The sequence below is a fragment of the Citrus clementina genome, unplaced genomic scaffold (genome assembly GCF_000493195.1).
Source record: "Citrus clementina cultivar Clemenules unplaced genomic scaffold, Citrus_clementina_v1.0 scaffold_5, whole genome shotgun sequence".
In the NCBI taxonomy this organism is placed as follows: domain Eukaryota; kingdom Viridiplantae; phylum Streptophyta; class Magnoliopsida; order Sapindales; family Rutaceae; genus Citrus; species Citrus x clementina.
In genome coordinates, this window is record NW_006262201.1 from 21,521,556 (window position 1) to 21,537,240 (window position 15,685).

General features: G+C 28.8%; 1 protein-coding gene across 1 annotated transcript; it reads right to left on the minus strand.

Moving 5' to 3' along the window:
- Window positions 1-670: 670 nt before the first annotated feature.
- On the minus strand, window positions 671-3,453 carry LOC18040857 (aspartyl protease AED3). Its single transcript, XM_006432376.2, has 3 exons — window positions 2,859-3,453; window positions 1,998-2,472; window positions 671-1,203 (listed from the first exon to the last, which is right to left on the minus strand). The coding sequence occupies exons 1-3, from the start codon at window positions 3,324-3,326 to the stop codon at window positions 845-847; spliced, it is 1,302 nt and encodes a 433-aa protein (XP_006432439.1). The 5' UTR covers window positions 3,327-3,453; the 3' UTR covers window positions 671-844.
- Between the last annotated feature and the right edge of the window lie 12,232 nt (window positions 3,454-15,685).

The following is a 15,685-nucleotide window of genomic DNA, read 5'->3' on the forward strand; positions in this document are numbered from 1 at the left end:
TTGTTTGTGTTTTTTTTTATAATTTATTTGACTTATTTCTTTGCATTAGATTTTTTTTTAATTAGCAAATTCCAGTAAAAGGGTGAAATTAGTTAAATTAGATCATAAACACTTTAATCTTAATTATAATACTTAGAACAATTAGAACAATGCCTAACACTCAAGCTTCACTTAGGACAATGCCTAACCACATAAATAAGAAAAAATAAATTTACACCCTAAGGTCTAATTAGCTACAAGGGATGTTTTGCGAATTGGACATCACAGCTATTATGAAGAAGACCACATTTCAATTTTTTTAAATAAAAAAAATCGCTGTAATGACGGTTACAGCACAATATGGTCACTAAATCTTAATAAAAAAAACAGCGCAATATTGTCACTAGATCTTAACCCAAAAAAAAAAACTTAAATTTTCACCCAATAAGATTGTTGAATTATAAAAATTATTTGAAGAATGAATGGGAGAGAAAACAAATTGTAAACTGCCTACCAACTTTGTGCATGAATTCACCAGCATGGGGCAGAAATTTTACCCAAATTTATGAAAAGAAACTGCTGAAAACCCTGCAAAAATCCCGTGACAAAAGTAGAACCAATCAACAATACATATTCCATTTTTCTTATCGATGAATCCAAAAAAGAAAGAGACAAAAATACAGAGAACCCGTGACAAAAAGGTACAAAATAATTTTATTTGGTTCTCATTAGAGTCCCCACAATTCCTCCCACAAAAAGTTAATTAGAAATAATGACAAACAAACCTCACGCGGCTAAAATTACCCATTACAGGACCCACAAGAAAAAGGGAAAACAAGTACAAACTTATCTCACAATTCTATATCTAAGTGCAAAGCTCACGGGCGACACCGAGCCTTGAATTGGGCACATCATAGAGGATTCTGTGGTTTTGTTGCTGCATATTGGCAATGACATTAAGCACTGAGTTGACGTTGTCTGGAGCTGCAGCCATGGCCAAGCATGTGATGCTCCCTGCAGTGCTGTGGATTAGAAGGTTGTCTTGTGGTAGAGTCACGTTCATGCCTGAGAACATCAACGTGATTGTCGGTGCAACGATTGGGACCGAGTAGCACGTGTCGAATCCGCCTAGGGATGTCACTGTTAAGTTACTCCCTACGCGTCTACGGAACACGTCTCTCACTGCGGTGTAAGCTGGCGCCACCAGTCTGGTAAAAACTGTGCCTGATTACTCAAAAAAATGAAAAATTAATTAGTAGTGGAAACCTTTTTTTTTTTTTACTAAGGCTTGAATGATAATGAGAAATTTCACTCACTATATGCTAGTTTTTACTCTCAATTATTACTTAAATTTAAATGGTCATGAGTGCAAATGTATGAGCAAATTACATTTGCACTCAAATAAGTTAGTAGGGTTGGCAACGCGATCGGATGGCCAGAATTTATCGATCATGATTCTATCCTAATTGATAATTAGAACACAATTTCATATGTCTTGATCCGATTGGGATCTCGAATCTGATCCGGATGAGCTATAGATTCTCTAAGAGACGACATGTCATACACCTACATATATATATATTAATTTTAAAACTACTTGTCACATAAATATGACCGATATGTCAGAGGTATATAATTCAACAAAATTTCATACTTAATACCATCCTAAACGGGCGGAGATCTCGAATTCGATCCAAATTCGTAGAATTCTGCCAATCTTATAAGTTGCAGCAGCGCTGGTGAAAACGAATTATTAAAATGCGTAAAGTTGATGCCTAAATGCAAAGCACTAAAATTTATGAATGTGATATTAGTTGACTCAAAAACTGTTTCATTGCCACTCGTTTGTCCCAATTAAAAGACTACAAAATTGGACCAACCAATCTCTAGACATGGAATTAAAAGTACCGCATATGGTAATACAGATCTATATATGTATATAGTCATTCTCTAGTGTGGGCGTTCGATGTATGTGTATATAGACGTGTGTGTGTGTGTGTATGTATTAACAATTTTACCAGAATCAATAATAGTGCCAGCGCCGGTTGTGGGATTGAACTGTAAGGCACCAGGTGGGATATCAACAACTCTTCTGCCAACCCTAATGGCCAACAAATTAACATAGTAAAGTGATGATCTTCTTGGGTTTTTAAGCAATGGTGTATACTTAATCCGCTTGGGCTGACCAATGGGTCCTAATCTTAATGACCCAGAAAAGCTAAGTGCCTTGAAGCTGGGCAAACAGTAAGAAAAAGTGGACTGATAGAGGTTCTGTGTTTGTGCCAAAAGGGATAATGAGCCACGACCCAGGCCCAACAGGCCTTGGGGCGGCACCGAGTTGCCCGTGGCCTTTTGGATGCAGCCGAAGGTGTAACCAGGGACTATATCAGTGGCCAGGGAGATAGTGTCCTGTGAGAGGTTTGCGGCAATGGTGGAGCTGCCGTAGGTCAAATTGAATGCACACGCGCCACCCCCGCAGGTGGGATTGGGTACCTGTAATTTCACGTGCAATGTGTTAGTGTTTGAATATATATGATCTTGTGATGTGCAAAGTGTCATTCCGGAGGAAAACTGACTTTAACTTGTAGCTTCTTAACTTATGATTGCCCGTGAACCTTTCAGTCACAAGATGACATAATTGCTTTGTCCCCATAGATAAAGATATATACTTTATATCTAAACGATTAAAAAATTAAAAAATTAAAGAACTGCTTGTCGTTCAATGGAGGGACTTAGTGCTGCAATGGTCTAATAATTAACTCTAACGCCACCAGGATGTAATTATGCCAATGAATTGTATTAATTAACATCTCTAATGGATTTGTTGACATTAATTTGATAATAGTTGAGATATATCACAAGAAATAAAAATTAATTACCTGCTTGCATTGAGCAGCTTGGCAACCAAGGTTTTTGAATGTGGTGGATTGAGCAGAATTAAAAACGGTGGAAGAGCAGCCAACACAGCCAGTGCATGGAACCCAAGCAGCATCATTGCTAGTATCCATGGCCATGAGCAAGGTTTGTGCCGGTGTCCCAATTTTTGCCCTAACAATATAAGTAGGGCTTTGGGTGATCTGCCTGCCAGAGGCTATGGGCACAACAGATTTCCTGGCGACAGCAAGGCTGGACAAGAACTGCAGCCGTGCCTGATCTTTGGCCAGCATTTCGAGCACACTTTCTTCCCATGAAAGTGGCTTTGACGGCTTAAAAGGAGAGCATGGGCTGAAAACATGAAAAACTTGGAGAGTTGAGCTATGGTCTTGGGTGTCACATATAGGGTTTAGGCCTTCAGAAAGGGAGAACAAGAAAAGGAAGGCTAGAAAGAAGACTAGTTGAGGTTTCATGGCTTTGATTTTTTTTTTTTTTCTTCCTTTTGGGTTTTTGTGAGTTGAGTGATAGAGCTTGAGTGAGTGCGATTATATATATAGGAGAGCAAGTATGGGATGTATGAGGATCTAGCAGTGAGTGTGTGAGAGTCTTCGCTAACAGACTGTACTCCATTTGCATTTGCCTTTGTAGACTGGCCCCTCCCACATGATGTCAAATCTACCTAGAGATGGTATCTTTGCTACATATCTTCACTACCGAAAAATTTGATCTATCTTTATTGTGTTTTTACAAGTAATAGTTTAAGAAAGAGTAAGACCTTTTTAAGCGACTTTTTAAAATTTAAATTTAAAAAAAAAAAATTCTCTTTTTTTTTTTAGATTTTTATAATTTGGTGGTAAAAAATTAAGGTCATAGCGATTTTTTTATCCGTCTAGAGCCTAAACAGAAACAAATATAGAAAATAAGAAAAATGTGTTTAATTTTTCTTCCATATCTTCATGAAATATTTTGAAAATATTGTTCTTATATATTTTTAATCCTTATATTTTGAATTAAGTATCCTTTGTTTTGAAAAGTGCCCCAAGATACCAGTATTAAGTATGTTACACTACCAAATTGACAAACAAAGATTATACTTTAATAAGATATGTATTATGGTTTATCACAAAAATAAATATTAAATACATTATATGTAGTGATAACTCTGAAAAAAAATGACTTATTTTATTTAGAAGTTTAAAGCAAGTTTTCGTGCCATGTAAAAACAAAAACACAATTAAAACAACTTTTCTTAAAAATACACATTTAAAACAACTTAATGACTAAAATGGAATCATACTAAGTTTTTAGTGAAGGGTTATTATCTTTTCACTACTTCAATAATAGTGTAAACTAACAAAACATTACATCAATTATTAAAGTGTAACAATTTACTACATTAATTAAGAAAAAAAATAACATTTTACTACTTTTTTACTAGTTCTATCAGTCAAATGCTGATGTCATGATGATGCTATAAGGGCAAATATGTCTTTGAACAAAATCTAATCCAAATTATTGATCAGCCCAAAATTTTAAAAATAAGACAAATAACCCCTAATTCCCAATTAAAGAAACTATAATACACCCAACTAACATTAATTATTAATAAGATTTAAAATTTTAAAAAAACAAAATAATAAGAATGAAAATTAGGGAAATCAAAAAAGTTAGATAACTTCATTTAACCTAAAACCAATCCAATAACTAAAATTTTTAGAAGTTATTATTTAATATCATAATCGGGGGAAAAAAAAACCTAATTTGTTTTATTGAGATTTCAAACCTACACATCAATGGTCGCACGAGGCCGAGTGAAACCATCCATGCTCTTTGCTCAATTTTGAAGATGGGGGTTTGATCGATGGAACCCTAAAACTTTTGGAATAAAAAGTAATTTTGTCAGGGTTATTCTATCAAATTATTAAATTTTTAGGGTTATTTTTTATTTTATCAAAACTATCAGCTTATTTTTATATATTTTGGGAGTTACTGATAAGGGTAATATTCGTATTTTATAAGTCAATTAATAAGTCAACTTATAATAATATAGAAAAGTAGTATACTGTTATTTTTGTCATAGTTAATGTGGCACAGGTAAGAACCCTTTAGTTATTATTTCACCATAGTTAAAATAGAGAACAGGTAATAACCCTTTAGTTAAAAAAAGAGAAAAAAAAAACTGTTAACTTTATGCAAGTACAAATATATTTTAGGTTATTGTCATTATGTACTTGTCACTATGTACTTATGTAAGACTTGTCATGGTAGGATGACTTAGTGACGCGGAATGAGAAGTACTCGAATTCCTAGTCAACATAGAATTTATTTATTTTCGGAGTGTTTTGTTTAATTTGAGTTCGATTTTAATTATTTATTTCATATTTTAATCCTTGTACAGGTCGTATCTCTTGTTTAGGCATATGTTTTATGTCACTAGTTTTTAGTTTAACTATATTAAATCATCGTTAGTTGAGGCAATTTTGTTGTTATTCGACTGATTTTATGTAACAAACTCTATGTTTGAGTTTTTCTAGTTATTTCTCGGTATTTAACTATTTATTGAATCAGAAAGAAAATTCTAACGAGCTACATTACAACATTTTGCGAAATCAGATGAAAATATTCTCTATCTTTAATTTTATCACCCTACACAAGTTATTGCTTAATTAATAGGATTCACCTACGGTACCACAATGCTACCATATCACTGCTTTTGTCTTTTGTGCCAGCACTGCTGTAAATTTTCATAGAACCCCTTTTACTCATTTTTATTTTAACTTTGTTTCACAAATATTAAGTTAATTTCTCCCAAAGCCGTGAATCCTTCAACGGCCGACCAACGGCAAATCGGCTCCCCCGGTGGCTGTGGTTGGTCGGAAAAGATAGAGGGAATTGTGGGGAACAAAACCCAAGTGATTCCGTCACCAGAAACTGGCGAAATTGCGGCGAATTGAAGCGACGATTTCGCGGCTTTTCACGGCTTCGATCGCCTGCTTTCCGAACGGTTTCCTGCGATAAGGATGGCATGGACATGACCGGCGTCGCACGAGCTTCCTATTGGTACCAACCTTCGCCGGTATAGTGGCTGGAAAAGGAAACATAATCTGGGTCGAGTTCGAGGGTTCAGGTCGAACCTGTTCTTTTTGCGACAAGGATGGCATGAAGATGACCGGCGTCGCACGAGCTTCCGATCGGTACCAACCTTGGTCGGAGGAGTGGCCGGAAATAGAAATTGAAACGAAATCCGGGTTGGGTTCATGGATATTGTAATAAAGAGAGGGGTATTGTGATGTATGTGGAATATAGAATAAAAATATGTAAATAGTAAATAGTTTAAGGTGCTAACTAAAATGTTCATATGGATGCAGTAGAAATTAACGTAATATTTGTAAACCAAAGATTAAATAAAATTGAGTAAAAGAGGTTTTATAAAAATTTACAGCTGTGTTGGCACAAAAAATAAAAACAGTGGTACGGTACCACTGTGGTACCGTAGTTGATCGTAATTAATATGCTATCAGAGAGAAATTTTAAATTTGTAGCATTTCATTTTTATCTTTCTTCTTTCTTTTTTTTTTTTTCTTTTTCTATGATTGCCAATGTTCTCTAATATCTCTTTTAGTTATGAATGGACTATGTCACATTATTTAATTACTAGAGATTGATGTGGACATGATGTAGACAAGCTCTAATCCGTAAGGGGGAAGAAAAATAGAAAAGACAAATTCTCTATCATAAATGATGTAGATAAGCTATGGTGATTACATACTCTAGTAGGGTGCGTTTGTTAATATAATTTTTTATTTGTATAATAGAAAATTTATTAATATCTTTAATAATTTTATTAAAATTATTATTTAAAATTTATATTTATTACATATTATTAATTTTTGTTTCATAATCATAATTTTTTTTCCACAACAACTATAACTTAAAAATTACAACACCTCAATCTCAAACACACTTTAATTCTAGTCGTAAACGATGGATATTAGGAGTTGCAAGTATCAACCCGTGCGGTGTTGTGGCTAACGCGTTAAGTATCCAACTGGAGAGTAAGCTCGCCAGAATGAAACTAAAAGGAATTGAGATTTGGACATGATATAGACAAGCTTTTTAGGAAAATAAATAGATAGATAATATACACCTGATACAGACTTACGTGCATGTAATGCCCAAGGAAAATGATCGCATATATTAAGATATACGGCTAGGTTACCTCAATTATGATTCTGGTTTCAATATCCCTTCTCTTTGTTTGCTCATTCCCTTCTCTCAGTTTGCTAATGTTGCAAATTACAGTACTAATAAGGTAAAGCACAAAGTTAATTTTTATAAAATGATAATTAGGTTAGCAATCACGGACTTGCTATGCATATGACTAGTGGCCAATAAATTAAGTTCGCTGGTGAAAAAGAAAAACTCCTTAAAGCATCTTTATAAAAATATTATTTGAGCACAAAAGGAATGTTCAATAAGCTCCTAATGATTCAACCTTTTTTTTGTTTTTTTTAGTTGATTTATAGAATCTGTTTGAAAAAATCTCCTAAATAAAAGTAAATTATACATAATTTAATAATTATCCTTCATACTTCTAAAATTATAGAAATGAAGTTCAATAATCAATACCCTTTAAATTAGGGAAAACAAGCAAAACCTCTTGATATTTGACAAAACTTATCATAACTGCCCTAATGTTTCAAATCCCCTAACAAAACATTAATGACTATAACTGTGTAGTGAGGGTATATTTGTCTTTGACATTAATGTTTTAACATTCAATTTTAGCTAATATGAGCTTGTATATGTAGTTTCTTGGGTCTTGGAAATGGCGATAAATTCTTTTACAATTAAAAGAGAGATAAAAGAAAGAAATTAATATTAATTGTCTTAATTTAAAAAGAAAATTAATAAATTAAAGGAAGATAAGAGAAATTATTTTAATCCATAAATAATAAATCTAAACTTTTTTAGAGAAGAAAAGAATAAAGAGGAACTAAGAGGAGATAACTTTGTATTTTAAAAATTTCCAAACCTTAGGAGAAAGTTTTAGGACAATTAATGATAAATGAATTATTAGAATAAAAATAATTTTTAATTTTTTTAAGTCAGTAGAGGCTTCAGCTCTTTTCTTAGCATCATAGTAAACGGCCTTGATGAGAGTGTAGGCGTCCATCTCTCTTAATGCTGAAAGCATGACATCCTATTACAATTCCGAACAGTAGTGACCATTTCATTAGTTAGCTACTCAAGATAAGGGTATGCTTTATTCTTTTAAAAAGAAAAAAAAAATATTTTAACTGTGCATCAAATCACAGTCCTCATATTGATATTGGCCATATATGTTTAATCTGATATTCACAGGGACATGGTTAAACTTTAGAGTGCAATTTTCATTTACCTTTAAATGGATCACACCACACACAGCTTGTGCTTAGGAGCATTCAACAGTAGTTTGCATTTTGTTGCCAAATCAAAACCCGTTTGATTTTACTCAAAAGCGATTATTAATTTTTCTCCTACTCAAATTAAAATATATTACATATTTTTTATTATTTTTGTAACAGTCAATAACTCTTTGATAGTATAATTTTATATATTATTTTTATTTTTAAATATTATATATATATATATATTATAAATTAAATAAAAAAATTTAAGCACTTAAAAAAATGACAAATTTTAATGATAGGCAAATTCAATAACAATTTCATATGTCTTCTACTAGGTAATGATTTTTAATTTTAAGTAACATCTTGATGATTTGATCGGGATACAGAAAGGTCACAGGAGAAAAAGAGATAAAAAAAATGATTGTTTTATTTCATGTTTGCATAGTGTGTATTGTAAAGATGACCAATGGGCCGGGCGGCACGTGGCACGGCACGGCACGCACGTGGGCCGTGCCGGGCCTAGAATTTTAGGCACGCGGGCCTTAAAGCACGGCACGATTAGAGATGGGCCAAAGCACGGCACGCGAAAAAGCACGTAATAAGCATGGTTCATTGGTGGCTAGAACGCGGTCCGTGAGCCATTAATAGCACGTGGGCCAAAATATATCTAAGTAAATTTTTTTAACAAAAGTAAATATAAAATGTTATGAAATTAAAGTAAAATATCTTGAAATTGAATGTTTTAATATATTTTTTAGCATAGACTTTTAAAAATTAATTTAAATCATTAAATCTTAGTTTAAATAAATATTCTAATTTTTTATGTTTATAATTTATTAAATGAATAAGTAAATATCATGATTTTAATAAATAAAATTATAAATATCATAATTTTATTTATGATATTTATTAAATGAATAATGTTATTTATGATATTTAATTTTATTTATGATATTTATTTAATTATTTATTTATGTTTATAATTTATTAAATGAATAAGTAAATAACTAAATATCATGATTTTAATAAATAAAATTATAAATATCATAAATTTATAAATTATAAATAAAAAATAAAAAATTTTACTAAATTAATAATAAAATATTTTTCATATTAACATTAAATCATAACTTGTAAGTTGTGACCTATGATTTGTTATATTAATATTTCGTAGTTATGACTTATTGTAATGATTATTCGAGGATTGTATTTTTAATTTTAATTAATTATTATTATGATCTATGAAATTAAATTTATGTATTGTTTTGTTATGAATAATGATTGATTATTGTGAAATAAAATATATAGTTGTGAAATTGTGATAAACTAATAATAAAATGTTAATTGCTCTCTTAATAAAAATTAATATGATTATGATTATGAATATTATTATTATTATTATTACTATTATTATTATTATGTTGGTGGGCTTAAAAAAGCATGTCAGGCACGTGGACTTTTTTAAGCACGCTAAAAAAAAAAGTTGGTGGGCTTTTTTTGGACATGGCCCACGGCACGGCACGAGCACGGCACGGCACGGCAGTTTGGTGGGCCGTGTTGTGCCAGCCCGCGAGCCCTTGTAGGCCGACAGTTGCCGGCACGGCCCATTGCCCATTGTTAGTGTATTGTTTCCATCTTCCCACTCAAGTTCAATCACTTATTTCCTAATATCTTGACATATTCCCTTTTTTTTGTTTTCGGTAACTTCTTTTATATTATATTATATTATATTACATTAAAATATTATTTTTATGGAAACTTATATTTAGCTACAATTTTTTAGTTACATTGCGCTGTATTAAAAAAGTGGTTAATACAATTAAAGGAGCATAAGGTAGGGTTTAGGCTGTATTACTTTAGAATATTATTCATGTTTTCAATTTATTCATTTTACTTTTATTATTCGATAATTTATAATAAATTTAAATTTATTATATTTAAATTTATAGTTAATTTAATTTAAATAATAATGTAAAATATAAAATGCTAAAATAACCTAAACATTTAATAATAAATAATAACACATGATTTTACTTTTACTTAGGGTTGGCAAATTAAGGGAAGCCCATTAAATGAGAAGGGTAATGGTTTGGCCTAAACGGGGCCCACTGCGGGCTTGGTCTGAGCTTGGACTTTTACTTATTTTTTTAAAAATTATTATAAACTTGAAATAAATTAATAATCATAAAGTTATTATAATTAATAATGAATTAAAGGAAATAAATATTGTAAAATAAAATAATAAATAAAGTAAATAAAAGTTTGGAGATTTAATCTTTTAGTATTGAATTCTCTAATTCAAGCACTCTCTTAATTAATTAACAATTAAAAGAGAATTTAGTATTATAATTAGGAATTTAAGCTTACTTTTTTATTTTTCCATTATTTTTAAATTTAAACTTATTATTCTAATTTATAAATTTATTTTTATAAAAAATAGAGGGCTTGGACTTAGCTCGGGTTTTTTTCCTAAGCCCTTGTCCAAGCCATCATATGCGAAGCTCGGGCCAAAACCCAGGGAATGGACCAGGCTAGCTCATACTTTTTTGCCATCCATACTTTTATTACATAGAATCATTTAAATTGTTTTACTTTAAATATTAAAAAAGCATTGAATTATTGAATTATTTATTATTTACTAAAATACTAAAATTTAAAAAAAATTAATTAAATTTTTTTGTTTGATATTAATAAATCAAAAATAATTAATAATTAACTCAAAATTTAAATTATATATTATTATTTATATTTTATTATATTTTTATTTTATTTATAATTATTTTGAATTATAAATTTCATTTATATAATAATAACTGATATATAATATTATATTGTTTTAATATTATAACATAATATTATGTTATAATATTAAAACAATATAATGTAATATTATAATAATAAATTATTTGATAATACTATATGTTAAATTATTTTTATGTTATAAAATTAATATATAAAAAATTATTTAATAATTAATTTCAGAATCAATAATTTAATACTAAAATATTAATAAATTTAAATAATAATAATTTAATTCTAATATTATTATAAAATAATATTTAATATAATATAGTCTATACTACATCAAACATTATATTATATCATAATTTAATGTAATACACCATAATTCAACACAAATACCAAACACAAACTTTTACTCTTTATGCTTTGGATTAATTACCGAATTAGTCTATATATTTTTTAGATTACCTAAAACATTAATGACTCCACAGCTATTAATTGGATCTAATCTTTTAATAATAATATAATATTGCATTATTTTAACATGAATTGAATTAATAAAAATTTATGACACACAATATGAGATAAGTCGAGAATAATTAAAAGTATCTTAACCTAAACAGATAAAGAACATAGAATTTATATAATATTTTTAAAAATGCATATAGTAATTTAGATTGTTTTATACTAATTATTAGTAGAGTCAATTCATTACCTGTTGTTAAGTTGATTTTAGGTCAAACTTGTATTTGTACTGAGTTGTTTTGGTTTATTGCTGACATTTAATACTTGATTACGCTAAAGCAAGATTTTTTAATTTCTCATGTTTCAATAGTTTGCAATCAAGCAGCAGATGCCTAAGCATATTATGTTTTGTAGTGTTCATATTTGTTTGTATGAATTAGAAGATAGAGTTGGGCATTGGACCATATTCGGATAGATTTGATCCGATCTGATTCGTATAAATTCGGATCAGATTCCGATTTGGCTTCAAATCTAATTGGATCGAACTGCACTGTTACTTAAAAAATAAAATAAAATATAAAAGCATAAGCTAAAAATGAAAACCTAATTCCTAACCATAAACCAGCCATAGTCATGGGCTAACACAGACATAAAAACCATAAACTTGATACACGCCATCAATCACACAAACCAAATGAACCCAGCTGCATCTTGATCGACGTCCAGCCACCATGACTTCTCCAGAGTCCCGACCCATGACGTCGAAGACAACCAAGATATATACCAAAGGATCCCAATCGGCAGCCTAATCTTGATCGACATTGACATTTAGCTAGTTAGTTGCTTGTTGCACACTATCGAGGTTTCGGACGATACAGATGGTGGAAATCCCACAGAGATAGAGCCCCTTGGGGATTTTCCTGATTTAAGGAGAGTATGAGGAAGATTTTATATCCAATTTCTTATACAGTGAATAGAGATGAATTTTTACCCAATATCTTTTTTTGGAAGGGGGACAGGGATGAGCTAGAATCCCCATCCCCTCTTTAGTTCCCCATTTTTCATTTTGATTTTTATTTTTATTTTTATTTTTTGTGCAAATATTAATGAACAAATAATAAAATTTGAATTATAAAATATTAGTATAAATAACAAATATTAAAATATTAGTATAAATAACAAATATTAAAATATTTATATAAATATACTATGAAATTTTTGGGCCTAGTTAACTAATTGTAGTCCTTAATTACTATTCTATTAGATCTTATTTAAAAGGTCTTAGCCCAAAATTTTGGTTTTAAACTTTTATCTAATAAAACAAACATTAAAGCAAAATGTAAAGCTATAACATCCAGATTTTACTAAGATATAATGTCAGACTTTACTTTTATTTAAATTTTTTTTATTTTAGAGATAAAATCAATTCATAAACTAAAAACGTATTGATTATTTGAAGGTTTTTATGAGATTAGGGATTTTCGGGAATCCCCTTTTATTATTTGAGGAGGGGATAGAGATCCCTTTAAGCAATTCTGACAGGAACTGAGACACATGCAGGATATCAGGATAGGTATGGGAAGTCAGTCCCCTCCTCTACCCTCCTCATTGCCATCGTTACCAGACGAGTAGTTGACAGCATGATCTACTCATGATAATCTCGATGCATGAGAATTCTTAATGATTTGTGTTTGAATTTTATACTTAAAAGTGTATTTGTATTTTAATACAAATTTGATAACTTAATCCGTATTTGGTTATTTGTTTAGGGGCGGATCCAGCATGTGACCAATGGAGGCTCAAGCCCCCATTGGCCAAAAAAACAATTGTAAAAATAAAAGAGAAAAATATTTTTATTTTCTAATTATCCCTCATTAAATTTATTAAAATAGTCACTATAAATTATAAACCCCATAAAATTTAAACTTTAACTTTTAAGAATTATAAAAACCTATATTTTAATTAAAAATAATGATAGCCCTCCACCCAAAATATTTTCTATTCTCAAAAATAAGATTAATTCTTACATTTTCTATAATAATAGTAAAGAGAACGTTTTCAGTAATGAAACTCATGAATAATCATCTTTGGAATTGGATGAGATAAATGGTAGTTTGGTTGTTTATATAGAAAATAATAAATTTAATAATATTGATGACAAGTCTATTGCATAATATTTTTAAGATATGAAATTTCGTAGAGAATAATTATAAATGTATTAACAAATATTTTATATATTCAAAATTTTAATTTTTTATATTTTACTATTATCTAATTTAGCCCCGGTAAATTATTCTTCTAGATCCGCCACTTAATTTGTTTATAGTAATCCCAACACATGACAAGAAATGTGACATTCATATTTGTCTTTCACATTTGTATTAATTGATTTTGATAAATAATAACTGATTATCCTTACCAATACTAATGTATAATTGATTAACTATGATTTTGAGGTTATTAAAAAGGTGGTGAATTACAAAGTAATGGTAGATTTGGGAGAAAAATGGAAGATTTGAACTCAATCTAAGCCAATCCGAATTTGAACTTATATGAAATATTCATTTAATCTAAATATGATCTAATCTATTTTGAATCGGACCGTATCAGATCAGATTTAAAGTTCAGATTAGAAATGGATGAATTTTTTCCAATTTGAATTATCCGAATTCAACTGAATTTGATTTGAATCCAAAATTGCCCACCCCTAATAGATGATTATCCATTCCATTTAGTTTGTAATCTTTAAAACTTTATGATCCATTAGTTTCTTATCGAATACATACATACATACATACATGCATACATACATTATATATATATATATAGGGGCCGCCTATGTTGCAACAGTTGCAACATACCACTACTTTTGTCCTTTTGTAATCTAACCATTGGATTCAAATGCAAGAATGGTAAAAATAAATGCAACGGCAGAGATGTATTTATTTAAGTTATTTTCATTACAATCCCTCTTGTTTTCTGAAACGTCAAGAAAAAATATAATAATAATTATTATTTTATTTATTGGCTTAGTTGTTAAATGATATGAATAAGGAAGAAGTAGGAAATTTTAAGAGAACTTTTATTATTGATATTAGGCAATTACAATGTATGATTCAATACTCATTTATAAGAGCCACAACCAGTTAAATATAAAATAAAGCCTATGTTTGCTTCCTAACTTCATAAAGATAAATATGTTTATTTATTCTACAAATTCATAATTATCTAATTATTACTATCATTTCTAAATCTACTTTCATTATTTATAATTATTATTAATTATATTTAATTATTAATATATAAATATAATATGATATAATAAAATAATATTATAATATAATTTATTTTTAATATTATAATTATTATAGTAAAAATAAAAATATATTTAATATTTCAATTAAGGCAAAAGTTAGCACATTGTAGTGAATTATATAATTAACCATAATCTAGCTTTCAAAACTTCCAAACATACGTAAGCAATAAATTAATGTAAACAATATTATAACAATATACAATACTATGTTCCAAACAAATTCTAATGGTGCATTTATTAAACAAGAATCGAAATGAGTTAGAATCGTAATAAAGAATTTGAATCAGAATAAATTGTTTAATTGAGTTGTAAGAATCGGAATCGGAATGAACAACATTTCCATTAATGTGTTTACTTTATTTTAGAATTGGAATAGACTATTACAAGTTATTAAAATACCTTTTGTTAATTGTGTCCCTAATATTATTTATATATATTATAATTAAAACAATAATAATAACAATAAAACTAAAAATAATAATTATGACAATAATGTTAATTAAAACAAAAAATTAATAAAATTTAACAACAATAATAATAACAACAACAAAATTAACTGGAATAATAAGATTAATAATGATAATAATTAAAATAATAAAAATTATTAATAAGCTTTGATAATAATAATATGAATAAAAATAATAACAACAATAATTAATAATAATTAAAATAATAAAGTTAATATATTTTAATAGTAACAATAATTTTAATCATAACAAGGTCAATATTAATAATAATGAATTAATTGCGGAATAATAACAATTAAAATAATAAAAGTGATAAATTTTAATAATAATAATGATAGTAATAATCATAAATAATAATAGTTAAAATAAATAAAAATAATAAAATTTAAAAGCAATAATCTTATATAATAATAATAATGATATTAATAATAATAATAACAAATTAAAAT

Excerpts from the sequence above, each read along its gene's own strand:
- LOC18040857 (XM_006432376.2), bottom strand. The coding sequence starts at position 3,326 with ATGAAACCTCAACTAGTCTTCTTTCTAGCCTTCCTTTTCTTGTTCTCC. Across the intron at positions 2,473-2,858 it reads AAGCTGCTCAATGCAAGCAG|GTACCCAATCCCACCTGCGG; the intron begins GTAATTAATTTT and ends GTGAAATTACAG. Across the intron at positions 1,204-1,997 it reads TGGCACTATTATTGATTCTG|GCACAGTTTTTACCAGACTG; the intron begins GTAAAATTGTTA and ends TTGAGTAATCAG.